At 38.7% G+C, this 27,938-nt stretch overlaps 3 protein-coding genes across 14 annotated transcripts in view; 1 reads left to right on the top strand and 2 right to left on the bottom strand.

Moving 5' to 3' along the window:
- The window catches only part of WDR47 (WD repeat domain 47), an 86,244-nt gene extending 85,813 nt beyond the window's left edge, over positions 1 to 431 (bottom strand). For all 5 annotated transcript variants that reach the window (XR_010373416.1, XM_064454785.1, XM_064454786.1 and 2 more), the window contains exon 1: positions 301 to 431. The gene's annotated coding sequence lies outside the window, so the exon portion shown is untranslated. The remainder of the gene's footprint in view (positions 1 to 300) is intronic.
- LOC135313920 (myosin heavy chain IB-like) lies at positions 353 to 27,827 on the top strand. 5 transcript variants are annotated; one of them, XM_064454819.1, is made up of 8 exons: positions 353 to 1,257; positions 1,806 to 1,961; positions 2,296 to 2,375; positions 15,004 to 15,136; positions 22,321 to 22,556; positions 24,551 to 24,683; positions 25,550 to 25,694; positions 26,866 to 27,827. In XM_064454819.1, the coding sequence occupies exon 1, from the start codon at positions 353 to 355 to the stop codon at positions 992 to 994; it is 642 nt and encodes a 213-aa protein (XP_064310889.1). In that variant the 3' UTR covers positions 995 to 1,257; positions 1,806 to 1,961; positions 2,296 to 2,375; positions 15,004 to 15,136; positions 22,321 to 22,556; positions 24,551 to 24,683; positions 25,550 to 25,694; positions 26,866 to 27,827. The 5 variants fall into 5 exon arrangements, with proteins under 5 accessions (XP_064310889.1, XP_064310884.1, XP_064310886.1 ...); XM_064454814.1 differs by having other exon boundaries at positions 1,806 to 2,375; XM_064454816.1 differs by lacking the exon at positions 25,550 to 25,694 and having other exon boundaries at positions 1,806 to 2,375.
- CAMSAP2 (calmodulin regulated spectrin associated protein family member 2) overlaps positions 6,146 to 27,938 on the bottom strand; it is a 93,589-nt gene continuing 71,796 nt past the window's right edge. For 2 of the 4 annotated variants that reach the window (XM_064454781.1, XM_064454783.1), the window contains 11 exons: positions 26,123 to 26,216; positions 24,940 to 25,033; positions 20,829 to 20,899; positions 20,320 to 20,389; positions 17,282 to 19,493; positions 16,039 to 16,175; positions 15,308 to 15,528; positions 14,186 to 14,285; positions 12,409 to 12,524; positions 10,529 to 10,647; positions 6,146 to 9,004 (listed from right to left, as the gene is read on the bottom strand). In XM_064454781.1, coding sequence (XP_064310851.1) covers positions 8,699 to 9,004; positions 10,529 to 10,647; positions 12,409 to 12,524; positions 14,186 to 14,285; positions 15,308 to 15,528; positions 16,039 to 16,175; positions 17,282 to 19,493; positions 20,320 to 20,389; positions 20,829 to 20,899; positions 24,940 to 25,033; positions 26,123 to 26,216 — 3,540 coding nt within the window. In that variant the 3' untranslated portion in view covers positions 6,146 to 8,698. The remainder of the gene's footprint in view (positions 9,005 to 10,528; positions 10,648 to 12,408; positions 12,525 to 14,185; positions 14,286 to 15,307; positions 15,529 to 16,038; positions 16,176 to 17,281; positions 19,494 to 20,319; positions 20,390 to 20,828; positions 20,900 to 24,939; positions 25,034 to 26,122; positions 26,217 to 27,938) is intronic. The other 2 variants (XM_064454782.1, XM_064454784.1) reach the window with 1 other exon arrangement.

The raw sequence follows: 27,938 nt of genomic DNA, 5'->3' as shown, positions 1-27,938 counted from the left end.
CCACAACAAAGGGACGACGGCGGTCGGGCGTCGCCGCCGCTCAGGGCGCCGCGCCGGCAGCCGGGGCGATGCTCCCCGCGGTGGGGGAAGCGGCGGCGGACCCCGCGCGGCATGGCCGTGCGCGCACGCCTGGGGACGGGGCGCGGAGGGGGACGGCCCCGTAGTCGGCGGGGCCGCCGGCAGCGCCCACCTCACGGAGCAGCGGCTGCGGCCCCGGCCCCGGCCCCGGCCCCGCGCCCTCAGCCCAATCTGGCCCTGCCCCGCCGCAGCGCGGCGCGGCCCCCGCCCTCTGACACTCACCTGCGGGGCCGGCGGCCCGTCCGCGCCGTCACCAGCGGGGCGTGAGGGGAAGATGGCGGCCAACCTCAGCCGCGGGGCGGGCCCGGGCCCGCTGTCGGCAGAGAATGGGGTGTCGCTCCCGCTCCGCTCAGTTCGGCGTTGCGGCCGCCACCCGCCCTCACCGCCGACTGCCCGGCGGCGCCCCAGGACCCTCCCCGCGCCGCGGCGGGGAGGGCGGGGCAGGGCGGGGTGCCCGCGCCGCTGCCTGAGTGGAAAGCGGGAGGGGGCGGGCAGGGGCCGGCCCGGCTGGGCGTCGCCCGCGCCGCGGGGACGGGAGGGACAGATGGTGGCGGCTGCTGGGCGGGGCGGGGCCCGCTTTGTTAGCGGCGGGGAGAAGCGCCGCGTGCCCACCGAGACCGGCAGTGCCGGCGGGGACCGCGGCGGACCCCCTCCGCGCTCCGAGGCTGAGGGAACCGCGGGACGGGGGACGCCGGGCCAGGCCAGAGCTGCTAGCCCCGGCAAGCGCCGCCGGGCTCACGGCGATACTGCGCGGCGGCTCCGGGCCTGCTCCGAGGGGGGCAGCACAACCCACCGCCACCCGCCTGGCCGCCGCTGTCCGGGCGCCCGGCGCCTCCCCCGCGGCCGCGGCCGGACCCCGCCGCGCCGGGCGGGGAACGGGGTTCCTGACGGAGAGGGGCGCTGTGAGAGCGGCTGATCGGTCACTCGGTGTTCCCGGACAAAGGGCTGCCCCCGCGGGGCCGCCGGGCCCCCACCCGCTCCCGCCCCCGGGGCGGGCGCGGGAGGTGTCACCCCCCGCGTGGCCCGCGCTCCTGCGGCGGAGGCTGCGGGCTCGCCGGCCGCACCCTTGGTTACCGCGTGAGGCGCTGCCCCGCCGCAGGCGCCAGCCGTGGGTCCCTTTAGTGTGTTTTTGCAGCTTCTTGAGACAGTTGAAAAAAGAATGCGTCCTTTACAGAAATCGTATGTATATTATGCACATATTTTATTAAGATATATCAATATATAATTTGACATTCAGTTACATTTAATGCATTTTTGTAATTGTTAGAAGATTGTGGCATGTAAGAATTATCATGGTGAACAGTTAATAAGTTTTATCAGTGTTTAAATATAGCTGTGAGATGAGACACAGAAAGTCACGTTAAAATGCTAGTGTAGCACTCGGATGAAACCCCCCGTGTGTGTACCACAGGGCATTGGCAGGCCTTGCCAAGACGGAGATGGTGACAATTTTCTGGCAAATGACGTAGCAGAGGCCTGGTTTGTGGTTTTTTTTTGGTTGGTGGGTTTTGTTTTTTTTTAAATTATGCATGTGTAACATGTATTGGAGGCCCAGAGAAGGCTGTCAGGGGTTCAGCTGAAGCTGAGCTGGATTCTCTGTCACACTGATGTTTAAAGATGTTAAGAACCACAGTGAGTTCAAGTCTGCTGGCAAACTGTTCTGCTGAGGATCAGCTGAAGGGCAGAGGGGAATTGTTATTCTCTCTCTCTCGCCTCTTTCTGAAAAGGAATACGGAGAAATGTCCTGAAGGCTGTCCAGCAAGGAGTGCCGCCTGGCTGTACAGCAGTGACTCTGCCAAGGAAGAGCAAGGAACGTGGAACTCCGTGGTTCCTTCTGCACCACTCAAGTCCCAGCATCACATCCCAGGAAGCTTGATGAGCTAGTAAAACACCGAATCCTTCCATTTACTTCTAAAGCTATCGCTTGTTGCTTACTTGCCTTTGGAGGCACTGTTTAATAGAAAATTTAATTATAAAAATGAAACTGTTTCCCAATACATATGATTCAATAGAGATGATAAAGGGAGTGCAGAGAAACAAGATGACTTAAATTTGTCTCAACAAAGCTGCATGCATAACTTTGCTGAACATACACTTGGATAAAAGTCCATTTTAAACTTTAATTTACAAAACACTAAGTAAACACACATATGCTTTTAAATTTAATCTTGATTTTGCAACAGTGTTACTGTGGTTTACTTATCTTTTGTGCGATAGCTTTGTTTTCAGTGGAGGTCCTGAGATCAAATCGGTGAGACTGCATCTCCAGAGGGCAAGAGTTTCAGGATGAAAGAAAGGTAAAGCTTCTCCCCAGTTATAGACCCAAAACAAAGAATAAATTCTGAATTTAAAATTATTGTTTCCTTCTCAGCATGTCAGGCCTTTCACAAGGATGTAGCAAATTCCTTAGTCTGGAAAGAGATTTCAGGAACCAAGTATCCGTCCTCAGGAAGAGGTATGGAAGAGTAAGTGGCATTACTTGATGCACCTGCTTTGGAGGGCAATGATACTACTCTTAAATATGTGGTGAGGATGCGTACTAGCATCCTATCAGTGAAGGGCAGATGGAAGACCCTGTTCTCTGGTTGTTGATAAATTTTTAATGAGGCGTAGAAAGGTATCTTTGAGGTGGTCTTGGCTTGCTTTCAACTCCCTAGTCATTATTGCAAAGAAGGTAACTCCCATGAATAGCAAAGCATTTGGGTGTGGGTTTTAGAGAGCTTGAAAATCAGGATTAGTAGAGGAGTTGTTCTGCATTGCTTAGTGACAAGACAGCGCACTGCAGCCTGTTCTTGGAACTCTTCAGAAAAGAAAATAGCAATTGTGCGACTATTTTACAGATGTTGCAGGTGGCTGCTGACAACGTCAGCAGGGCTGGATACATTCTTAGAATTATTCCCCAGTGCTAACCTTGCACAAGGTCTGCCAGCGCAGTTCAGCAGTTCGTGCAAAGCATCTTTGTGTTGTCATAAAAATGGGCCAATCCCCTGATTTTTAGTCATTATAACAGAGCCATTCAACTCTTCACATTTTATGTTTACATGATCTTGTAAGAAGTTGCAAAAAGAATTCTGTTTAACACTGTACTTCTGGAAATAGTTTTCACTCATTTCAGGAAAGGATTTCCAGAACTTTGGAGTGACTATTCAGCAAAATTCTTGCATAGTCTGTAGGAGAATTGTTTATGTCAGCATCGTAGCTCCAGTTTCAGGTAGTTTAAACAAGAAAAATACCGAGCCAAAGTATAATCTGGCTTCAGGTAATTTAAATAATTGCAGGCTTGTGGGGCCTTGCCAGGTCTCGTAATGCAGACATTTAGATCAGCGGTGATGTAGAAGGGATAAGACAGAGCTGCGTTGATGCAAAGATTCATACTAGCTTTTAGTCTTTCTGCAAAGCTCCATTAACAGATTAAGTGACACAAAAATGCTTATAGATGTTAAACAAATTTGTCAATGGATAATTAATTAGTTCTAAGTATTTTGTTCATCTAGATGTTCATAATGTTGAATAATAGTTTGAATAAAGTTTTAAATAACATTTTTCAGTGGAATGCTTAACTCTTTTCTACTGTTTTCTGTCCTTTCTTGAAATCCTAGTTATTAGCTTTTCTGATCAGAGGCAGTTGTGTCTAGCGTCCATCAGCGTTATCCTTGAATTCAGAAATTTTATTAAAAACCCTTGTGTTGAGGCCTCCACCTCCCAAAGCGTTTGTACTGAGCTCTTAAACGTATATGTTGTATATTGCTTCCCTACCTCTTAGGAAGACCAGTAGTTCTGAGTGGTAAACAGGTGAGGTAGCTGCTTTTCTTTCTTGCTAGAAGGAAAAAAGCTAGAGTAACTTCACTACCATATTTCACTCTTTGCTGTGGTTGTCTAAATAAAGCGTATTTCTTTTTACATCTGTGTGTAAGCAAGTAAGTCAGAAAGTATATGTGCCTTTATCTGTGCATGTCGACGTATGCATACACAAACACGCTTCACATCTTTTTTCTTAAGTGGAATAGTTTGCTTTTAAAAACAAATTGCTTATAAATGAACAAAGATGCTGTGCTTGTTAAAAATACCGGAGGGTTTTTTCTGCTGTTCTAGACCTGGAATAAGATAACTTGTGTGGGTTTTTTGTTGTTGGTTTTAATTTTTTTAATTAATTAGAAAAGGTAAGAGCAGATGTAAAGGTCTGTGGCTGTCAAGATAGATCTTTATAGCCACAATTCTTCAAACTGCTTATTCAGCTCATTAGATTAGTAAGAAGGCAGCAAAGAAATGCTAATTTGCCATTTGAAAAGGTACAAGTAGTTGAAGGTTTAGCCCTGACAAAGCTCTGTCTTTATTAAGTTGTTGGAAAAAAAGACATCTGACATCTGCACCTGATCAGTACAGCTGGATTTGAGAAACGAAGCTTTTTTTTACATCACCTTTTGGTGGTGATTGATCCAAAAAGCTTAGGTTCCAAGTGTGGCTGAGATGATTATTCTGCAGTCAGTGATACCAGCTCTCTGCAGTGGATCCCACAGCAGTACAAATTTTGATTCACAAGATTGCGTAGAGATTCAGACACACAGTACAGTCATATTCTGTCAAATTAACCAGGGCGTGATCTGAAGTTTCTCAAGTATAGCGTTGCTTGCCAACGGACAGAGAAAATGAAGTCTGTGCTAAAGCCCATTTGTGCAAAGGCTGGTTTTTGACAAAAATTTTGAGCTGGGCTCAGCACCGAAAAAAACAACTTAACTGGATGTTTGTGTTCCAACATAATTCCTTGCTTGTGTCAGCCTGTTTGTGGTGCCGTACAGAGAACCGATTGAGCTGGCTGACAAATAACCAGTTTTAAGGGGAGGAGGAAAGGCTATGCATTTTCAGCCACATTAGTTTCCAGTTCAGTACTAAAAGCCCTACTATCAGATTTCCTGTATTCTAGAAGCTGCCCTTTGAATATCTTTGAAATTTAGAGATTCTTTAGCTGCGTAAGTCAGCCCAACAATTCAGTCTACCTGTTGACAGTCCAGTGATGTCACGTCCCCTTTCAGCAAGTCCTTGCTTTTGCTCTGCAACCCAGCAGGACAACACAAAACCCCCCAAAAGGCATGATTTGGACTAGAAAAAATTGCTAATTTACACATCTGGGAGAGAGACCTTATTTTTTGGATACTATCTCTGTTCAAGATTGCACCACTAACAAGTACATGTTCTTTCACTAAAAGTCGTAGTCTGTATTAGCTGTCTTGATGAAGACCAATTCATCTTGAAAACCTTCCCATCTGAAGCAATCCTATTACACTGGGCAGCAAGTTTCTGTGGTGGTGGAGCAATGGAAGCTAACCAGAGTACAGGAGCTGTTTATCAGTTGACTTGCAATTGCGAAACTCACTTCTGAAGAGAACAGGGTAACACCACGTTGTTCTCAGGAATGAAATAAAAAGCCTAACTCTTCAATAGCTTTCTGACGTTATCAGAGAGAGGCTAAATTATATGTGAAAGAAAGACGAACAACGGGGAGCAAAAGGAGAAATAAAAATGGTGCGTATTTCCTACAGTTTCTATGTTGCTGAAATAGGAGAAGAAAGAAGATTTAGACATTAATGTGAACTTTTTACAGTTTCAGTTTACATTTAGATGTAAGCAAGAAAACAAAAAATGTTGTTTTGGTGCCATGCTTTTATTTAAATGAAAGGAAAAAACTACACTTTACCACATAAGTAGCAATGACAATATTTTACAGCACAGCATTTGAAAAAATATGGAAGCTATGCTCCATAGAAGTGGACAAGTAAGCACACAATACACTGTACATTTTTCAACAGTGCCCATTAAATCATAATTAAATAGCTGAATTTGGCTTTAAACAGCCAAATAATAAAAACTAACAGTCATACTAACATTAAAAAAAAAAAAAAAGGAAATATTTCAGTAGCTACTATGACTGTTAGAGTATGAAATTTTGCTTCAAAAACTAAGACGAGAGTTTGGCAATTCGGTTGTAGCAACAATAATAATACCCCTGATGAAAGCACCAGTGTGTTCTGAAAAGGTCAGTGATAAATACTGGCCTTTATGGAAAGCTTCCTCTTTTTTTCTTTTTCTTTTTTTTTTTAAACATGATCCCAACTAAAGATCCACTGTAATTAGAAAATTTGCAGGCTTAAAAAGGAAAAGCGTATCTAGCTTTACTTTTCCTGTATTAAGTAAAACTTTATACTGCGAGCAATGAAATTTTCAACTGCATTATTCACATTCTGCTTTTAGACATTGCACAAATCTGTAACCTGTTGACAAATGCAAATTTCATAATACATTCAGCTATATTTAAAATTACTCAAAGAATTCATGTCACATACTTAAGCTCACTTTGATTAGATCGATGCGTGTGTCTTTCTGGAGTTGCAAATCTTCGGTTCAATCATAGTACAGATTTTAGAAACAAAAAGCCTCCCATGATAAAACTTCTTTTGAAGTTATTGACCATATGTGTATCAGTTAATTCCAACCTCCTGGTTTCTTGAATCACTGTATATTATACACAGTTTCATAGTGTTATTCAAGATGTTCCTACAATGGCATTCGTAGGAACTGTCTAACAGGCAGAATGTGCAAACCCTCTTTTCCCCCTTTTTAATATTATTTATATCCTATATACACAATATGTATACACTTGAAATAAGAGTTACATATCCTGGTGATATACATGCAAACAGTAGGAATCAGCTAACCACAAATAGTTTTGAGCCACATACATATTAAACATGTATTTTAAAGTGTTTTTTCTTTTTTTACAGTTTTAACAAATATACATAAATATAAGAACATAAATTACAGTAAAACTGACAGCATTTTTGAGAAAATGTTTATAACCCAGACGTGTTGATGCCTAAGGCCTTATAATAATTTAAAAAAAGTACTGTTCTAACCTGCTTAATGACATCTCATTCCTCTGCATCTTTTAGATAAGTAAATGAGCACATCGGAGTAGTGAGGCGTGGCTTCTCTCAAACTTCAATGAGAGAAACATGAACGTAGTTTTAGTCTCCCCATGAAACAGAATGGACTACGTACTTACAGCACAATACTGTCTTATGTTAATGTAGTTGTCACAACACTGAAACAGAACAGAATCACAAATCATTCAAGTCTTTTCCTGAGAATGAGATTTTTTCCCCCGACAAATCCTCTGGTGTACATTATCAAAATAGCCACAGATTGAGGGGAGGCTTCAAGTTTGTAGTTTCTTTTTTTTTTTTTTTTTTTCAGAACAGTGCTATGTTAAAAGCAAATGATAAGATAAACACTGAAACGGAATAGTGATCTATAAAATAATCAAACACTGTTTTGAAACAAAACGCAGCCCTTTATAAATAATACTGAAATATGCCCAGAGTTTGTTTGTGTAAATTGACGTACAAATTTATTGAAATGTCCTTTAGGCTTTTTTGCCATGTGTATTTAAGATCGCTAAGTGTCACAAGACATCATCTGTTAGATCGTCTCAAGAAAACAATTTACTAAGACACACTGAAAATTCTTATCGGATGTTATTCCCTAGAAAACTGGTTTACGTCTGAGCCAGCAGATCTGAAGGCAGGAAGAACAGACACTGGCCTGGATCTTAAAATCAATGGGAATTACATACACGACTTCTGAAAGATCTGCGACTTAGTGAATTCTGTGATTCTTCTGAATATTTTTAGTGTTCTGTCAGGCAAACGTCAGGGATCTAGTTCTGAATGTTTCACAAGTTTCCATTCCTTCCTTGGAGAAGCAGTACCTGACCATGTGCTTGCTCTTCATCTGGAACAATTCAAAATAACACTCATTTGCGTAAACTGTTTTAGAGGTCTACTAAATCTTTTTAGTTTGCATTTTAATGGCATTATGAACACACACATGGTCAGTCATTACATCTCAGACGGTAACTTAACTGAAACAGGAATAATTGCATCACCCAACTATACCCTGAGTTGTTAAATAATTCATTTGAAAGAAACTTCAAACAGTTCAAAGGTTTTTTCCTTTACTGTTTAGTCTATAAGCAAATCAGTATTATTTAATTGAAAAAGAATTATAAATACTCAGGGGAATGAATCTTGATTTTGTTACAGCACACAATAAGGGTCTTGCAGAACAGATCCATTCAGCTGTTCTTCAGTGACATACAACCTATCACTTAGTCTTTACTGTAAGTCAGTATGCAAAGTTCAATGGTATCGAGAATATTAACAAGTATTTCTTCAGTGAAAGAAAAAAATATTTCAAGACAAGCACAAATACAAACATATAAGGCAACAGATGTAAAAAATGTAGTTTGAGTCACTAAAGAGGAACATTCAGTGCTTCAGTGTATCTAATCAAAATACAGAGCAAATATACTCTATATATTGTATTAGCACATACAAATCTCCACACAAGTCAAACACTTCCGTAATCACTCAATTATTCACCTAACCGATCATCTTCTGCACTCCTAAACACTGTGTTTACATTCCAGTTGGACATGATAATAGAACTTGGTGTCCAGTTTTAAGTTCTAAGAGTCTGGTTGGCAACTAGAAATCTATTTCCTATAGGCAGTAAAGATGAAGTGCAAGTTTATCATAATTGTCTGAAGCAAGTTTTTTCCCATCTACTATGCCTTGGTGGGTAACAGTTTCTTAGGAGTTACTGGTCTCTTGGTTTGCCACAAATGGCTGTGAATGGTAATTGCATCAACACTGGCAGACAAAGTTTTAGCAGGTATGTGGCTAAATTGCTTCCTGTCAGAGTTGTATTTATACAGTCCCTCTATCATTTTCTTTGTGATAGATTTGGGACCTATTCCCGTTAATTTATTGATTTCTTCAGTATCAGGGCAGTATGTGTACAGAGATCTGAACTGGCAGCCTGAATCCCGGAACAAGATTAAGAAATTATTGGCATCGGATTTTTCCATTTCCTTGAAAAGAAAGAAAGAAAAAGATTCACAATATGAATTTTGCATTGTTGTTAGAAAACATTCAGAATCATTGGATTGTCATTTTGAATTTGTTTTCTACCACAGCTGAAACTTATGTCTAACTCTGTCCACTAGAAGACCTTATTTTCAGTCATTAGAATTTGCTAAGCTTCATCCATCTGGATTTTGATAAGGTACCTACCCATCTCAAGCAAAACCTTATTTATTTAGACAATTTCAGCTGTATTTGCTTAGTTGTACCTCAAGAACAGACATCCTAACAAATTTTATGTAGACCAAATAAAAATTCTTTGATCCATTCCATCAAGCAGGTCTAATAGTTGCAAGTTTGAGAACAGGAAATTTATATATGTCTGGATGTGCCTGAAAAATCCTCCAGTGCTAAAATGGGGTTTCAGTCATCCCTAAATCCATTCAAGTTTGGTTAAAGCATAAAGTCATCTGAAGTGTATTAAGCAAAGGTCTTTACTAGCTGAAATCTTCAGACCTCTAATCCACCCAACACAACTTCTGCGTGCCACGTGCCCTGAACATGTACAGCTTCTACCAAGTGATGTGTTCTCCATCCTAGAGTTAAGCATGACCTTTTTACAGCTGTTCTTTCCTGGGATTTCTGGGGGTTATTATGCTCCCAGTTACTTGAACTGAAAGAGGCTGTCTTGATTTCTCACTTGTTATTTCCAAAAAGTAGCTGGAATGACAGAGAAGGCAGCATCTGGGCGTGAATGCAGAAGAATTATGAAGAAAAGAAAGGGCAAGAAATACTGTAATGAAATTCATTCCAGAAAAGGAATTAAATCCAGATTCCAAGTACCTGCCTTCTGTGATCTATTTAATCTGTCAAATTTGTCACAGTTGGTAAAAGGAACAGTCCCATTACTCTAAACCCTCAGACTCGTGTTATTCCTTTTGCACAGAAACACATGGGTCCCCGAGCTCTCACCCTTACAATATTCGTGCATCTTCAGAAGGTTTATACCAGCATAACAGAAAAGGCTGGAAGGCACCTTTCTGTAGTAGAAAGTCCTGAATTTGCCCTACTACTTGGAAACCAGAGCAAAGCTTAGCATTTCAGTTCTTTCTCTTCGTAAGTGCACTGTGCTTTAGTTCTAAAGGTCCCAATCTGAACATCTGTATGTATAAGATGGATTTTTTTCGTGTTACAGAAAACAAGCTTGTGAGAAAAAGTCTACATGTGGAAGTTCCCACATTAAATGTGCAGTAACTACAAACATGTCAATTAATTCAGCTTCCTGTGCTGCATGTACAATGTGACAGCTATTGTTTCTACAGTACTTCTGTCTATGCAGCAAGCAAGGCACAGAACTTAAAGCCTTTCACTAAGAGAGCTGTAAGTCTATCTATACTCTTCACTAAGAGACTATATAAGTCATACCCTGAGAAGATTCCTTTCAATATCTGCATTACACTTCCTGTGTCTTCCTAACGCCTTACTGTGGTTTGGCTTAGATGTTTATGCTTTTAGGGGAAAAATACCCTTACCTCCAATATCTTCTTCTTTTGACCTTCATTTACTTTTCCAGCCAAGCAGCAATGTGCCAGTGCATTCTGAATTATATACTTATTGGATTTAGCACTGGGTTCTTTGAAGAGCTTTGGTCCTATAGAAGAGGAACAACAAATCATCTAAGTTAATCAAAAAGCCGACAAAGGGTTTCTTTAAATGCTGTGAAGCACTTCTGGTATGGATCTTTTGCATGCATAAAATTACAAACCCAGGAATAAAACAGAATTAGGTTAGAGACCGCAAATTTCACGAACAAGTAAAATGTCGTTCTTTCAGCTGTTACTGAATTTGCTTACAAATGTGTCTTTCATTATTAAATCACTATTATTGGCAGTCTTGGTAAATATATTTTCTCTCAGAGGACTTTTTCTTATGAATAACAAAAAAAATTGCAGTTTCTAAGTAAAAATTCAGTCATCCAGGAGGGAGCATATTCTTTATTTTTCTTCACCTACACCTGTGATTTCAAGGGTGAGAGGTGTAACAATGAAGCTGATGCAGTGCTTAGAGTGACTTGGAATTCCAGAAATGTTTTACCCAAAACCAGGGGTAAAGCGTCTGGCCTGACACTTATCAGGTTATTCTGTCTGTAAGAAGACTTGATTCTTCTGGTTGAAGGAGAAACCTCCTCTGTTTTAATTTCTGAAATATATGCTTACTTGTATCAAGACCATTTGAAAAAAAAACAAACATGTAAGCACCAATTCTGAGTCTAGGAAAGGAACATAATATACAAGCAATAACCAATTAAATTTAGATTAAATCTCAGTCTATGCTTCAGGAAAAAAAGCCTAGAATCAACACAAAAAAGCTGTATGAAATCTGACTGACAGAGTGAAGGTATTAAAATGAAAAAATGAAAAAATCCTTCTGTTCGATTCCTAGGAACTGTATATTCCTCCATTTAAAAATAAGCTCTACGTGATAATCATTAAAAGATGATCTTCAGCACTATGGGTCTTCATGAGAAAACTTAGCAAGACCACCCAGGCAAAGTCTCTCTATCCCTCCTGTAATTTAATGTGACATGCATGTGGTACAAACTGACACAAACTGACTGAAGTTTCATGATCTAAAATCCTTCTGATTCTCAGAATGAATGCTTCTGCCCTTTCCAGACCGCAGTCTTTTCAGCAGAGATAAATTCTTTTCAAAACAAACATTTGCCAGCACAGAGTTATACAGGCCAACCAATCAAACCTGATCTCCCTAAAAGTTTATCGAAAATACCTAATGTTATTTTGCTCTTTACCAAACAAGGTGATATTAGGTGGGCAAAAATGGAGCTTTTATAATCCTGATGATGTAAGGCCTTTGCAATACCACATGCTGTATATTTGGAGAAAAGGGATGAAGATACCATTATTATTTGATTCATAATATAAAGAATCAGAAGTCAGACTGTGAAGTTTTTAATAAACAACAAAGGATCTGTTTGGAAACAAAGGGTGCAGAACATTCAAATTCACATTACTAAGCAGATTTTTTTTTTTCCTGTTGCAATCTGGTTTTTGCGTTTTGTACCTCTATTCTAAATTGAGCTAAAATTTCAACTCTTCTTTCCTTGCTAGAGAGACTACTGAAGTGCACAGTGACCTGTGAGCCCATTTGCTGCTCTCAGTCTAACCTCAGTTCATTCTGGTTATCACAAATGCTACTGAGTCAGTACTTTTAATCTGTATTTAAAATTTTAACCTAGTATTATTACCACCTATTTTAAAGGAGGCGAAAGTAACATTTCTCTGAAAGCATCCTCACAACCAAGTTTTAGGAAACCAAATAAAGGTAACTGAAAACTTTTCATGCATATAACCGCTAACAGCCAGGTACTTTTCTGAACATTTTTGTCACTGACCTGTGTATTCTGTAGCAGAGGCCACTGAAGAAGTTGTAGATGCATTTTCCCAATCTTTTTCTCCATTACGACTACCACAGCGACTTGGAGATAAGAATCCTTCCACAGACTCAGACCTAAACATTAATTTTAAAATCTATTTTAAAAAATCACAATGTTCAGCAGAGAAACCTAATACGGAAAGAAGGCAAACTGTATTAAGGTGGAACACAGTGATTTGAATTGTAGACTATAAACCTAAATGCACAATATTTACAGAAGAAATTAACAGATAACTGAGTTCATGGTCTGTATAAAGTATTCTGAGTGATGCAAAAAACTGGTATTTAGTGAGGTGGATGTTAGTAAGCTTTTGAAAGTTTTTTTGATTGTGGCTGCTGCAAAATCCAGTCAAATTTTCAGCTTTGGATGAAAGCTTTTCTAAGTGAGAAGAAAGTTACTACTAGCAAAGAATAAGGGAAAAAGTGGTATTATAATAACATTTATCTGCACACCAACTTCCAGTAAAATCAACAACAGATTAAAATTCAATTTATAATATATCCTACACCTTTTGTGATTAGCACCTGCATGAAGGAGGCCTCAAAGGTATCACTGAAATTCAGTCACTGTGATCATCAAAAGACAATTCTGACGCAAGGAAAGGGTGAAAGTATGGGTCTGGAAAGATACTGAAAATTCTTTCACCTCTGTTACTTTCAGCAATTTGTACTGAATTTTATCCTATTTTAGAAGTCTCAACCGCCTATATCAAATCCAAAGCCAGAGGAAGATATACTGTTCATTACAAGCATAGGACAGCACTGTGCAACTAAAGCTACATAGATAGGGGTCACCTCCTGTAAAGTCTGTTTAGATACACAACATCAAGCATTTTCTAGTAGCTAATATAGCTGGAAGAAATCCCGCTCTCAATTTAAACCAATAATTTTAAGAGATGGCAAGAGATGTTAAGAAACTTCAGTTAAATGATCCAAGTATCCTATGTAATAACCAGAAAGTCCATACTCAAGACATCAAGGAAATTGAAAAGTCAACTGAAACCAGCTGCAGGCATGTCAGAGTTGATGCATGATGCACAGTGGCCATGAAACATGACATGTGATATCGTAACACGTAGCACTCCTTATCAAACTCCTTTTCCTAGTTTGCCTTTCTTCCCTACTTCTTTTCTATTAAAAAAATAGTATTTATCTGAATATAATTAAGTAGTTACACAGAAATAATAATTTGCCTTTGAAATATAATACAGATTTTGTATATAAAATCAGGATTTCCAACCCCTCCCCTTTTTTTTTAATTTCATTTTCAGGTATTTCTATTGCAAATACATTCTCATGTTTGGAAAAGATTGAAGTTCTGGTGGACATTTACTACTTCCCTGTACAACTGCTGAGGGGAGAAAAAACCCAGAAAAGCAGTTTCTGTGTTAAAAAAAAGAAAAGGAGCTATGTAGCTGCATAGCATACAGGTTTAATAAAATATCTGCAAGTTGAGACTTAAATACAAGCTGGTGAATTAAAGAGGCTGTGTGAATAGCATTTTGTTTTGACCTCATTTATAGCTGCCCAACTGGTTTACTTGGTAAAATTTGTGAAACAAATGATCATGGCTTGGTTCCCTAATGCCTGACAGTGGAAACAATCAATGCCTCAAATCAGGGAAACATACGTGTTCTTGGAGTGCACAATATATACATGACCTCTTTGTAATTCATGCTAGTTTTACATAGCTGATTTTAAAATTTTATTATATTAAATGGTTATTTTAGCTTTACCTTGGTGTTCTCTTGCCTGACTGCACACTCTCATTGTCCCCTGTATTCAGCGATGCCAATGAAAGACTAGATACTGAAAAAACACGATAAAGCTGTGAACCTGGATAAAAACAAAGTTAAGGCTCATAAACCTATGCAAGTAGCAGAGTCTGTTCATTAGACCCAACACCAGCATCAGAAAGTCAGTAAGAGCATTTATATACAAGACTCTTACACCCGCACGTGATATACTTGCATGCATATGTGGTGCACTTCATCTAAACACTTGCTGACACCTGGCCATTTACAGCAACCTGGCATGGTCTCAGACTAAGCATTATTGTGAAGCGTGGACATGGGAATATTTGCACTATGCAAATCAAAGAATGCAATCAAAGTTAGTAAATCCTCATGAAAGAGGGCTTAAGACCCTTAATTTAAAGCTTGGAATGGATTCTTGGAAGGCGTTAATGCAATACTTTACACTAGAAGATGGAGGGAAGCAGCTAGAGAAAACGCAGCAGAATAACAAGGCTGTAACAAAAAGGGTCACTGGTCAGTCTGGTTACCTTTTCCTAATTGTAAATTGGCAATACTTCTTCCAATCATTACTGCAGTTATGTGATATCTAAAAGAATGCTAAATTGTTCCACTTGATTAGTGTTGCTATGTTCTTAACTATATATACAGCAGGTAAGTGAGCAAAATAGAAAATAACATTAAATATAAAAGTAACTTTTTTTATTTTGTCTATATTAAGTGGGACTTTAAGTACTCTTACCTTACAATCACCATTTTATTTATCTATCTCTCATCTCCCAACTTTTATTCATTCTTAGCTCTACAGGTGCAAGAAGAGATAACTGAAGAATACATGGGCGCGTAAAAAACTTGAACACATATTGGCGCTTCCATGGGGTTTTCCTGCAGTTAACCTTTTTGTTTGTTGATATATGCATGCATGCATAGCAGGTAAGCGACATCCATCTTTTAATTTCTATTGGTAAATTTTGCCTTCCAGTTCGGTCATGTGCAGCTTCAATTTGGCACAAGACACTAATAAATGCACGTGCTTGTTAGTACCAAAAACCAAGCTGGTGTTTTAGCATGAACAGACTCTTTTTCCACATGAACACTTGTTACCTGGTGGACCTTTGATTGGTGTCTTAGGTGATTCAATATGATCTCTATGAATAGATTTTGGACGTGGCTTTTTTTGTTTGATTGAAAGTGACCGTGGCTTTATGACAGTATCCATTTCTTCCATAAGCTTCAGCTGTTTCCTTCTCATATATTCCTGCTTAATAAATTCTCGCCGTGCTCGTTCATCCTCCTTCTTCTGACGTTCTTCTTCTGTTTTGCGTCTAAAAAAAAGATCAAATAAATTCAGCAGTAGAAACTTTCAAATTAACAGTTTTAACTAACACAGCGAGGACAACACAGGCATCAGGGGTTCAGAACTTCAGAGTTCCCAGACATCACTAAGAGGAAAATAATTTTTTTACAATTTTCAGACAATTTAACCATGTTTATTAGCTTGACTGCTGTAACTGAGTGAGCATTGCGCATTTGTGCAGAAAGAAGCACAAAGTGATACGCTCTCCCTCAGAATATAAAGCACAGAGCAGGGTAGTGCTCTGGGGAGCTTCACTCAGGCCAGCAGGACTTGTATGTCGAGTCTGGGCTACAGACTGATGCCACCTGCTGATTTTGCAGGACCAGCTGGCATGTGTCTTCAGCTGGGCTCCTCAGCGCATCTGGCTCTAGGATTAAATATCTTGGATATTAAGATGCAATGCAATTTTTTTACGTGGAAATCAGACATTTTTATGTTCACAGGTGCTGATAATTTGGACCAGGACACGTAGTTTTACCTTGTCTCTTCCTTCTTATGTTCTAGTTCTGCTTCCAGCTGCTGCTTTCGAAGAAGAGTCTCTTTTTCCCTTCTCAGACGCTTCTCCAGTAATGCTGCTCGTTTCATTGCCATGTCATTTTCTGCCTTTTGATCATCCTAGCAGCAAGAGTATTTGAAGGAAAAGGACCCAAAGATATTAAGATCTCTGAATTCAGCAAGTGATTTTGCCAAGCCATTAGACACTTAATTCCGTACACTGGGTTGCAATATCCTAACATACTTCTGCAGTATTTGAAATAAGTTTACTTTAAAATATTTTTTTAAGACTACTAAAAAACTTTTCATAAAGAACTTTTTCCTTCCTAAGTAAAACATAAAATTCAACACTGATATGAGAAAACTTGCTAAGTGAAATATTTTAGTTTAGAGTCAGATCCCACACTGCAAAACTTCTGTATTCAGCTTCAGAAGATTCTACGTGCGTGGCAATGAAGGTAATTTGTCACAAAAAACAATAACTATGCAGCATATAGAAGTAACTTCTGCTGATCAAGCAGGGTGTTTTGTTAGAACTGAGGAGTGCTTCTAGCCAAGCAAGGTGCATTTCAGATATGTGATACAAGGTTTTGGGGTATTCCAAGATAGAATTTAAAATTTTGATGGCTTTCAGTGTCTAGACCACTCTGTTACAATGTGCATTACAGTTAAAAGCCTGTCTGAATATGACTCTTTAATAAGACAACAGGGAGTGCTCCCAAATACCAACTTCAAAAGGGAGTCTCAGAAGACTGTATTTCCTTAGCCAGCCAAGAGAGGGGAAAAGGGCTCATCAAAGTACAACTCAGACACATTCAACGTTTTAAAAAATGCAGGCTGTTACATGCTTCGAAAACTTTTAGTTAAATTTGGGGGTGGGATGGGGAAGCAAGGGCGAGATGTGAGCATGTTCAATTAAGGTCACCAAAGCTTATGTTAAAAATAAATCTACATTCAGCATGCATCTTCCTCACCAAGAACTCCAAGCACTCTTCCACAGCTATGAATGGAGCTCTGGCATGCTCAGAACTGCACTACAGTAGAATCTTAGCGCTCTTATGCCAAACTAACCATCAAGTACAAAAGATATGCTTGTACATTTAGAGTTGCAGAACCGTCTGCTTTGATTTCAATGGAAAGTCATCACTGAAACCCATATCTGAATTAAGAAGTTCTCTTTCAAAGGAAGCTTAATAGCACACATGCACATCCACTAGTTCTTTTACCTTAAAAAAGAATCCACAACACACTTTCTGGTCATCCTCAAATTGTTCTCGATCACTCTCACCTTCATATTTCTCAACAGATACTTCAGTTTTTTCTGGTGGCTTCAAATCTGATAGGGAAACTTCGATTAAGTTAGCTGTTTTGGGAGCTGGTGTTGGTAAATTTGGTTGGCTTAGCTGATCTTCATTTGGGGTGAGGCAGACAGTTTCTGAGATAGGCTGAGATAATACTTCAGAAACATTAGATTCTATAGGCTTGATCTCCTTTTCCTCCAACTTCTGTTCACACTGTTTCAGCAATTTTGGTCCTTTTTCTTTTGCTACCTCTTCTATAGGCTTGACTTCCTTCAAAAGATTTCCCCTTAACTGAGGTTCACCTATATGTTCACCATCATCTCCAAAGCAAACAAATGATCTAGTCTGAATAGGAACCTGACTTGGAGAAAACCTCCTCAAACGGGGAAGGCTATCCACAGACCGCGGGGCAGTCAAGGTACGATTTAGAGGTGTTATTTTCAGTTCATTTGGCCTGGGAGTCCTTTGCATTTTAATGTGAAAAGAGGCATTCTTCCTGTTGGAAGATTGTGGAGATTGATGTGTAGAGCGAGGAGATTCCTGTGAGAAAGGTGCAACGGTAGATGGAGTTCCCATTTGCCTTGATGAAGACTTAAAGTCCCGAATCTGCTTCTGAGGAGAAGGCTGAGGAGGAGAAATAACCCAAGCCTGTTGCTCTCTCATCTGCATCAACATCTCCTGTTGAAGGGACAGACGTTGCATTTCTTGTTGCAGTACATGCAGGGAAGAGTTTAGTTTTTCAATAGACTTTGTATATTCTAAGATATCACCTTCGTTAAAATTTTCTTCTGAGGGACTTGCTATATTCCATTGCTTTTCAGCGTCCATAGGAGTAGCAGGAGATTTTATCCATTTGCTATGAGAATTTTCAGGGGTTTCTTTCATTAATTCTGAAGTCTTACCAGTTTGTTCATCTGGTCTTTGAGTTTCTTTTTCTTTCAACCGATTACTGTCAGTGAATACCTTCTCATCTTCAGCTCCTGCTGCTTCTTCTCGCAGAGGTGATACTCCATCACCTTTCTTTTTCACAACATTAAGAAATGCTGTTCTTCCCATTTTCTGCCGCTGCTTCGTGAATGCAGCTTCAACTTTCTTCTTCTGTGCTTCAATGGCTCGTCTCTTTTCCTCTAGCTTCATCCTAAGATGTACCATTTCAGAAGCCAGTAACTGTGTAGTGTCTCTTCCTTGAGGAACAGATGCCTCCTCGGGAATATGAGTCCAAGCAACCACATGAGGGATGTTGAGCTCAGAACCTTCTGGGGTGGTTTTCTGAGAACTGCTTCCACTGCTTCTGCTATCTGTGTGATTCAGCTTCCTGAATTTCTGCTCTGCAAAGCTAGTCATTTTGACCCCCGAACTTGAAGAAGCACTGCTGCCTGCCTGTGATTTAGTACTTACTGAGCTGGGACAGGGACTTAACTGATCTCTGTGATTGCTAGCTCGCGTGTCATAATCCTGGAGAAATTTAGATGGTTCTTCCATGTCGGAGTCCATGCTTACAGTATAATCTCTCAAAGAAGAATCCTCATCCATTGTCTCTGGAATATCTTCTGAAGGGACATGTATTCCAGTATCTACTTCTGTATTGTCAGTCACAGGACTTAGAGCACCTTTTGTGTCTGTAATTATATCAGGGGTAGACTGATTTGGTTTAATGTTTGAATTCAAGATGCTCATTTCCTGATTGTGAAGAAAGAACCCATTTGTAATTTGGTCTGCTTGGATAACTCTGGGAGATTTTTCAGTGTCATGAATTATCTGCAAAGCCTCTTCAATGCTTGGTGTTTCAATCCGATTGCCAAAATCATCCAGAACTGCCCTGTTTTGCAGAGCTCCATTTGGAAACCTGTAGTGGCTGCTCTCATTGGCATTTTTTTGATTTGTGTTAAGAAACTGATTGGCCTTTGTATCTTTATGAGCTATCATGTCCTTTTCCTCTTCAATATCTTGATTTTCCTCTTCTCCATTTACTGGTTTGAAGGACAGGTTTTTTCTAATATGCTTTGGCATGCGGTTGATGTTTAGTGTAAGGCCTTCATTGCTCACGGATCTAGTAATTCCTCTGTTTGGAGTAGACACTGGAATGCTTTTTTCTTTGTCAAAAGAAATGTCAAATGAAACTCCATGTACTGATGACCTAATAGAGATTAGAATAAAGGAAATAACTGAGCAACTCATTATTAATAACAATAACATATTAGGTTTTAAAATTATTTTAAGATTCTAGTATTAAAGGCACTGTTAGGCGTACTGTATTTTGCCTAGCATCAAATAGAATATAAAATATATGTGTGTTTATATATTATATTGTTATATCTATTTAATAAATAGATATAGATATAAATAAAAGTGCACAATAAAATAGAATATTACAACATTTTCTTTAGAGACAGCAATGCTTTTTATTACTTTGGAATAAATTGTGGGCATTTTAAGAATATAGGTATTGCCATAGTAGATCAGAAGCAAGGTGAGAAAACACAGTTTACACTTACTGAATAATCCACCATTGTAACTAATACCATTTTAGCTTTAGTATATAACCTACAGATCAAGAGTTTACGTCCGGTCTAACTGAAAAACCAAAACATTCAGCCTGATTGTCCTTACTGTCCACAAAATAATACAAGTTTAAATACTACTGAGCTCATTAGCCATGTGACTCTTACCACTTTTAATTGATTGCGATGAGTGAATGCAAACATATTTAATGCCACCAATTCAAACATCTCAAAGGTACCTCATTTCAATATAAAAACCAGATTATTTATTTCTGAAGTTTGTTTCCTGTTAGTGTATTCTTAATCCATGACAGTTTCTCTTTCTTTTTCTATGTTTGCAAGTCGCTTACAAGAACTCGTATTACAGGATTCTGAAAATCCAAACTACAATGGAGCATTTATTACTTTTTATGACCAATACATGATAATTTTTTAACCAACTGGTATGGTAAGACTACTTACCTTTTTTCTTTGGGCCATGTCCCTACATACCCATCAACATAAGACATTGATGAGGACCTTCTGATGACTCCTAAGTGAAATTAAAATAGAACTCAAGATAACTGCTATGAAAAATTATTTTAACATCACTTTCTGTTGCTTTAACAAATTAGTTTGCTTCACTACTTTGAACACTGCAATGACAAAAAAAGTGTTCTTATATTGAAAACACAAGTAGACTGAGCCTTCATCCCCCAAAGAATTTACTGTTGAGTAAAACCTACTACAAATACTTGTTGTAAGCCATATTCCACATAATCAAAACAGAAGTAAAATTTTAAAAATACACACAATAAGAGCTACAGACACAAACTTCACATTTGTATATTTTATAAATTACATAACTTGTTCATTAGCCCCTTCATGTAAAGCATTCAAATAATGGTTGGATAAATATAAGCAAGATAGCATTTTACTCAGAAGATGACACTTTGTCTCATTGCCTCTTCCACCCATTTGTAAATTGTTACCTGGAACAGATGAATAAGGCTGCTCGGGTGTATGCAGTTGGTGAGACGGTGTGTAAGTTGGACTTTCCAATCTGTAAAGAAAGAGACATTAACTTAGAAGTAATAAATCAAAAGCCACATCACAAAAGGACAACCAGACTTCATGTCCTGGGCCAACACAAAAAGTGATGTGTAATAAATTAATATTTCAAGAAGAGAATTATCTAAAAAGAGAACACTGTTATTACCTTTAACTGGACCTAATGCAGACAGACACAAAGAGGAAAAGGCCTCAAGTTGCACCAGGGGAGGTTTAGGTTGGATATTAGGAAAAATTCCTTCACCAAAAGGGTTGTCAGGCTGCCCAGGGATGTCGTGGAGTCACCAACCCTGGAGGTATTTGTAAGAGAGGTAGACATGGTGCTTAGGGACATGGTTTAGCGGTGGACTGGGCAGTGCTAGGTAAATGGTTGGACTTGATGATCTTGAAGGCCTTTTCCAACTTAAATGATTCTATGATTCTATAAAAAGCCAAAACGGTATTTCTCCTACACAAACAGCCACAGGGCAGCATTAGTTCTGTTATCATACTTGTTTCCCCATTATTTCATGGAAATGTCATTATTAGAAGGTTTTCATTTTTAGGTTTGATTTTAGCAAAAAACCCGAACATAAACATGAATAAAATGAGGCTGTTCCTACTGGCCTCAAAACTGAGTGACTGCAGCTAATATCACATACTTTTCATGCATCTCTCTTTTCAGTTGCTTAGTCTGAAACATCACTTTGTGTGTGGACTGCAATATGCACTAGAAGTGGATAAAGGGTATTTTGTGATAGGCACGACTTTATAAATACAAAAAATATATTCACTACTAAAGCAGTAATTACAAAGATTTCCTCTGGTTTTACTTTCAACAGATACTTTTTTTTGTTCATGGAGAAGGTCTGTAATAGACTAGCTGTGTCAATCCAGAACAGAATTAACATAATTCAGTGTTTTGATCAAGGCGCTTCTTCAGGATCAGAACACACACATGCATAAAGACGCATGCATTTGTATGTAAAACACTTAGAAAGAAGCCAGACTTCAAAAACACGCTGGATTAAATCCCTTCTTGTTTTGAATTTTATTCACTGAGTTGAAAAGCACACTCCCAAACTCCCTTTTAAAATCAGTAATTGTCAAAATATTTGTTTAGTGCTTTTAGAGTTTATACACAGTATGCTGTAGAAATGTTTCTAAATAATATTTGTAGGAAGGATATTCACATAAATTTAAGAAAAATATTGTTCCACAATCTACAAAAGCATCTTTTGTAAGCATATATTAAATAATTCAAAATAGGTTCTCATTAATTCCTGATTTTTTTGTGTCAATAACACTCCACACTAGCTACATGACATATCTGTTTTAAATGGAAATTGATATTTCTGTGTAAATTTTAAAATCATAAATATAATGTCTATATGTTACCCTAAAATAAAAGCATGCTTTCAAATTTTCATCCAGCAGCCTGTGAAAATCTGCTACCACAAGGAAAATCTATACACTTCATTTTCCTGCAAGAAAAGACTGATTTTGGCACCATGACAGTGGTTCCATAGCAACCTCAGACACCGTGACTGTTTGCTGCCACAGTCCCAGTCCCTCCTCTGCGCTGGATCTGGCTCTCCATCCCATCCTCTGAGTCATTTCAACAAGCTATGCCAGCAGAATAACATTAACTTTTTCTGATTGGGTTATGGGTTAGTTTTTTCTGTCTTTGCGCACTGAAATGACAATGTCAAACACAAGGGGCAGGAACGTGCAGTCAGGACAAGGAGGAAGGCCAGGACTATGACATCCTGCAGTCAGGTCCATTCTGCCAGGGAACCTGCAGCCTGTATGTCAGATTCCTTCCATCTGAGATAACTTATTAGGACCCTCCTTTGTCCTACAATGCAGTGAAGTATCATCAAGTTGGATGAAGTTCACTGGTTTATGAGGAAAGATATAGCTCTTTATCACTCATGGATTGCTCTCATAATACTCTCAACTCAAAAGCATATCCATCACTCGTAGAGACACTAAAACAGTGTTGTGATGAGCTGGCACAATATGCAATCCACCACCCGTGTGGGGTCACATATATATGACACCTTGGAACATGTCTCAGGAAACGTAAGCAATATTACAAAAGATGTTGGTGGCAACTTACAGACTTGATCAGTAAATTTGTGATAGTAATGGCACTAAGAAACATAAAGTCTTTTCTAAGTGCTTATGAATTGAATTCAGATGCTTATCATAAAACTTCCAGTCTTGCCTCTTCAGCTTGGAGGTCAAAACCACCTGCACAAAGTGTATGCATTTAGAGAAAAGGTAGATTTATTTGGATGAAAAAGATACTATGTTACTGACAGAATTTGTCAGAGCAGGGATAAATGCATGGTTAACAGCTTCCGCTGTAGGGATTTTTTTTACAGAATCAAGGCTGCAGACAGACTTCTCTTGTGGTGTTGCCCAGTATTCATCTACTAACTTTCTTTTCATTTAAAGAAAATCTTCTCCAAAGTGATCATTCTAGCAGAAGCATAACTATGGCACAGAGCTCTTGTTTCTTTAGTCTAATTTGGTTTTGAGTGTAACTGACATATGATTTACTGTCTTCACAGAATTTCTAGAAGATAAGTCACTGAAGTTTTGTTCATGAAGGGCTCTAAAAGGGGGTCATCAGGTTGGAAGCCACATACGAATAGTGATTTCTACTGCAAACCTTTCTTTGTTCTGTAGGATAGTCATAGTTACAAAGCCCTTTGTTGAACTGCTTGCAGTGGCTTTGCAAAGTGCAAGTGGCCTTGGGAACCCCTGTTCTTAAAGATACGTTCAAAACTATTGTGTCTTTTTCTCCTGGTTTATATGCTCAGTTTACACTAAAATAACTGTATTGTTTACAAGGGAAATGCTTCAGGTACACAGAGGAAAAGGAGATTTGGAATCACAGCATTTAATGATAGTATGAAATATTACTCCCTGATTAAAGTCAGCATAGATTCCTAATACTAAAAACCAAACCAAAACACACAAAAAACCCAGCCACCCAAACAAACAAACCCAACAAACCCCGAAACAAACCAAGAAACCCCACCAAAACCACCCAAACCACCCCCATTGTGCCGCCCCCCCCGAAAACCCCACCCAAAACCAACAGAAAAGGCTGAACAAGGTTTGCTGGGTTGGCAACCAACGATTTGCAGAATACCCAATTAAAATGATAATGTTACCCTTCTCTGCGTCAGTTCAGAAACAAGCTATAAACTTTCGCCCCCAAATTATAAATATAATGTAATGCTACCCCTCATCCACTATGTTTACATCAGACCACTGCAAGGCTTTCTTTACCCTGTTAATAGAAAGATTAAAAAGAAGGCCTAACATGCAATTTCTGCCTCTTATCCAATGTCAAAAATATCAAAAGCTCTTATCAGCTAGATAACACAAGGGAAACCGGATGTGTTTATATTGCTTCCAAATCTGTAACAGTAATACCAAAAATAATGTTTCACATATATTTACAAAAAATACAAATAATTCAACACATATTTAATAAAGCAGTTAGCTTTCCATTCTGGATGCTAATCAAGAATGTTCATCACAGCATAAGTATTTAGTTTTACCTATTTGACTTTCATGGTAATTTAGTAACACAATCAGACCAAACTAAAACCATCACTCAGTGGTTTTCTTGCTGTTATCCTAGCTTATTTCTTTACCGTTTTTGGAAAACTTGCTGTGAATTCCAGAAAAATAGCTCTTTCAGAGCAGACCTGGTCAGCAGCCCCACATGAAACTGAATACGACAAGGCGGCCATGTGACACTTCTCTGCTGAACGGTAAGGGTTGTTTTGGAAACTGGTAAGACTAGAGTGTGTTGTCCAAGTGGCAAACATGAACATGTTACCTGCCATGCAATGGGGCAGTGGCGGAAATAGCTGAACTGTGGGATCTTCCACAAAATTCTACAGATTATATTTGGTAACTCAAACCCTGAGCATTGCAAAAAGGCAACAAAACTAAATAAAAAACCTTGTTTGATTTTGAATAGAAGGAGAAGATTGTGAAACAGTACTAGTGATTCTCTGACATTACCTGGCTACGAAGTCAGAACCAGATGGGCCATCCACATAATTTCTTCTGTTAGCATTCAAGCTGTGAGCAGAAGCTGCATCTTTTGCAGGTTCAGCTGCCAGGAAGAACAAAGCTCAAGTTATTATAGTTTAATATTTAGTTAAAATCCACACCAGAAAAGCTGTCTGAAATAATCTGAAGTAATGATTTCAAAAGATTTAAAGAATTTTCATTGGTTCCATCATTTAGATTAAAACCCAGTTACTTCCTTTCAGCTTTACCTCCTCCAAAGTTCCCATATTGGCACTAATTAAGGGAATGGAGGATGACAAAAATTACTAGAAAAGGCAAGAGTAGAAATAATTAAAAAAAAAACCAAACGGAAAAGAGCTACAAAATTAAAAGCAAGCAATCTTTTTAACAAAAATAAATATTCCTCTGGAAGAAATTTTTCTGATAAAATTATTTTTCCCCCAAACCCTTAGACTGACTTTTCAGCTAGGAAATAGTATTTTGGTAATATCCTAAATTAATTAGCAATATTTAAAAGATTTAAATCAGATTTATTTGTCTATAAAGCATATAAATGAAAAAAGGTATAAAAAGCCACACAATGAAAATCTCTTCCTAGCTCTTGGAGAGACAATCACAGCACTACTGTATGAATGTTCAAGTTACCATGACTCCATACTCATTAACGGATCTCAAGATCTACCTCAGAAGTGGATTTTTAAATTTGAGAATTTACTGATCAAAGATTGTGCCTTTGCATCCGGGTACAAAATGCAATTTTACAATTAACTCTCTGTCTACTTTCTCCAGATTTATCTTTCTTTCTCTCAGTATCTTCTCCTCAGCAGTACAAGCTCTTCAGGCTAAGTTCTGCTCTTGGCTCCTTACTATGTTTGTAATCCCTGCATGGGCATAAATGGATTCTAGGCTTGTTTAGGTCAGGAAAATTTGCAAGTGATTATACCACAACAATTTAAATGAGTTTTTGGTAATAGACAACAAAATCTAATTATGATTTATGAGATGAGATGAAGATTAACGTGAGGAAAGAGTACTTTGCTCCTTCTTTAAGGGGCTGTACACTGCCAAATCCTGTTAAGTGAAATATTCATTGTATTTGTGAACACAATGGCAATCCGTACACATACATATTAAAAACATGCATATTAAACCCGATCCTTAGTATAATTACCTTGGGGGTGCACAACGACACGAGGTTGTACAAATGATGGCTTCACCACTTCAAACCACCAGAACAATTCTGCCATGAACACCATGTAGTTGCTCTACAAAAAAAGAGAAATTTATGTTAAAACACAAGCCTGCAAATAAACAGATTAAGCAGCATTCAGGATATGCCTCTGCATTTCATCCAGTTTATATTCTCTTCTCTACTGATTTCTTCGAAAATGAGATCAGTAAGACTGATCTGTAGCACCAACTATCTAATGCATATAACTTGACCTGACTCTGATCCTTTGGATTGAAATGTTTTTTAATGAGCATATGCTCAGGTCTGAAGTCTTGCAGGCAGGGCAGAGTGACACAGGATGGGTGGAAAAAGATGCCTGTCAAAAAGATTAGCCATTTCCATTAAAAAAAAAAAAAAAAAAAAAAAAAAAAAAAAGAGTAGTGAAAAGCCCATTGTTTTGCAAGGCTAGGCAATACATTTTTCAGGGCTCTTTAATTTGAAAAACTCTGGCAACCTGTGGTTTTAGTGTAGGAATTTTGAATCTGATTTCGGTCTTTATGTCAAGCATGTGCTTTTTGTCACATTTGTGAAGATCCACCCAAATTTACAAGTCTTTAATGCAAAACAAAAACCAGCAGCAGCATTTGTTCAATGCACATTAGAACATGGTTTTAGCTCCAGAGATTCATGCACACTTAATATATTGTTGATATATCTCCCTGCTCTACTTTCCCATTACACAGCTATGAAACACAGAAGTGCGGGAGCCATCAGATTCAACACAAGGGGAAAAACAGGTGAAAAGGAAGAAACAACTGGTGACATGAACTGCAACAAAAAAGTCAATAGGACAATCAGGCAGAAGCAGTAGCAGCACTTTCTGCTGCAAGAGTATATAAGAAGGAGTGCAAAAAGACCAGAAGGTTTGTTGACCACGGAGGCCAAAGAGTTCAGAGGCCAAATGATCACGGTCCTAAGCTGCTACAACCATACAGTTCAGTCTTTGTATCTAGAAACATCAACTGAATGAGGTCAACAAGCATCCAGGCCTGAGCTGACTCAAGCAGGTGCACAGGCTCGTGTCACCAGTCTTACGAAGTCTGAAAATGTAAACAACACAAACCTCTACTTACGCATTAAAATGGGAAACCATAATTAAACAACTTTTTAAAGCAGTCTTTCTGCAATAAAACCCAATAATGTCTAGCTAACAATACTTAGAAAAGCAAGTGTCCTTAGTCACTTTTTTCATGTCATTAACACAGAATAATTTCAAATATCCCGTTTATTTTCTCCACTTTCTGCTATTTTCATTTAACATTTCACACAGCCTAAATGGGAAAATATTAATTAACAAACTTATTGGTTTAATTTTTACAAACTAACAACATCAAGAGCACTTGCAACTTATAAACTAATGTTGAAACCCAGAAATATATTTCCATGTGACCTTTTTTAAGAATAAAGCTTTCTCACTATTTGGTCCTATAAAATTTCCTGTACTTCAGAAAATTAGCATTTTTATACTAAATTATCAGATACCATCTCTCTTTTTATTGTTCTCTGAGAATGAAATTGAGTGAAAATAGTCTTTCAGGGAAAGTGGGAATTTAATTATTTCCTTCAGAGAAGACTTTCAAAGGAAAGCAATGTCTCTTCCGAGTTTAGTGGCAACACAAAGAAATAAGAGCTGCTTTAGAAAAAAAGGAAACAATTAGCTAATTTTTCCTTTTTTTTTTTTTCTTTTAAACAAAATAGGAGAAAATCTGCTTATAAATAAAGGATGTTAGTTGAGTACATAATGTTACATGCTATG

The sequence above is a fragment of the Phalacrocorax carbo genome, chromosome 6 (genome assembly GCF_963921805.1).
Source record: "Phalacrocorax carbo chromosome 6, bPhaCar2.1, whole genome shotgun sequence".
In the NCBI taxonomy this organism is placed as follows: Eukaryota; Metazoa; Chordata; class Aves; order Suliformes; family Phalacrocoracidae; genus Phalacrocorax; species Phalacrocorax carbo.
This window is presented reverse-complemented; position numbering and strand designations above follow the sequence as displayed.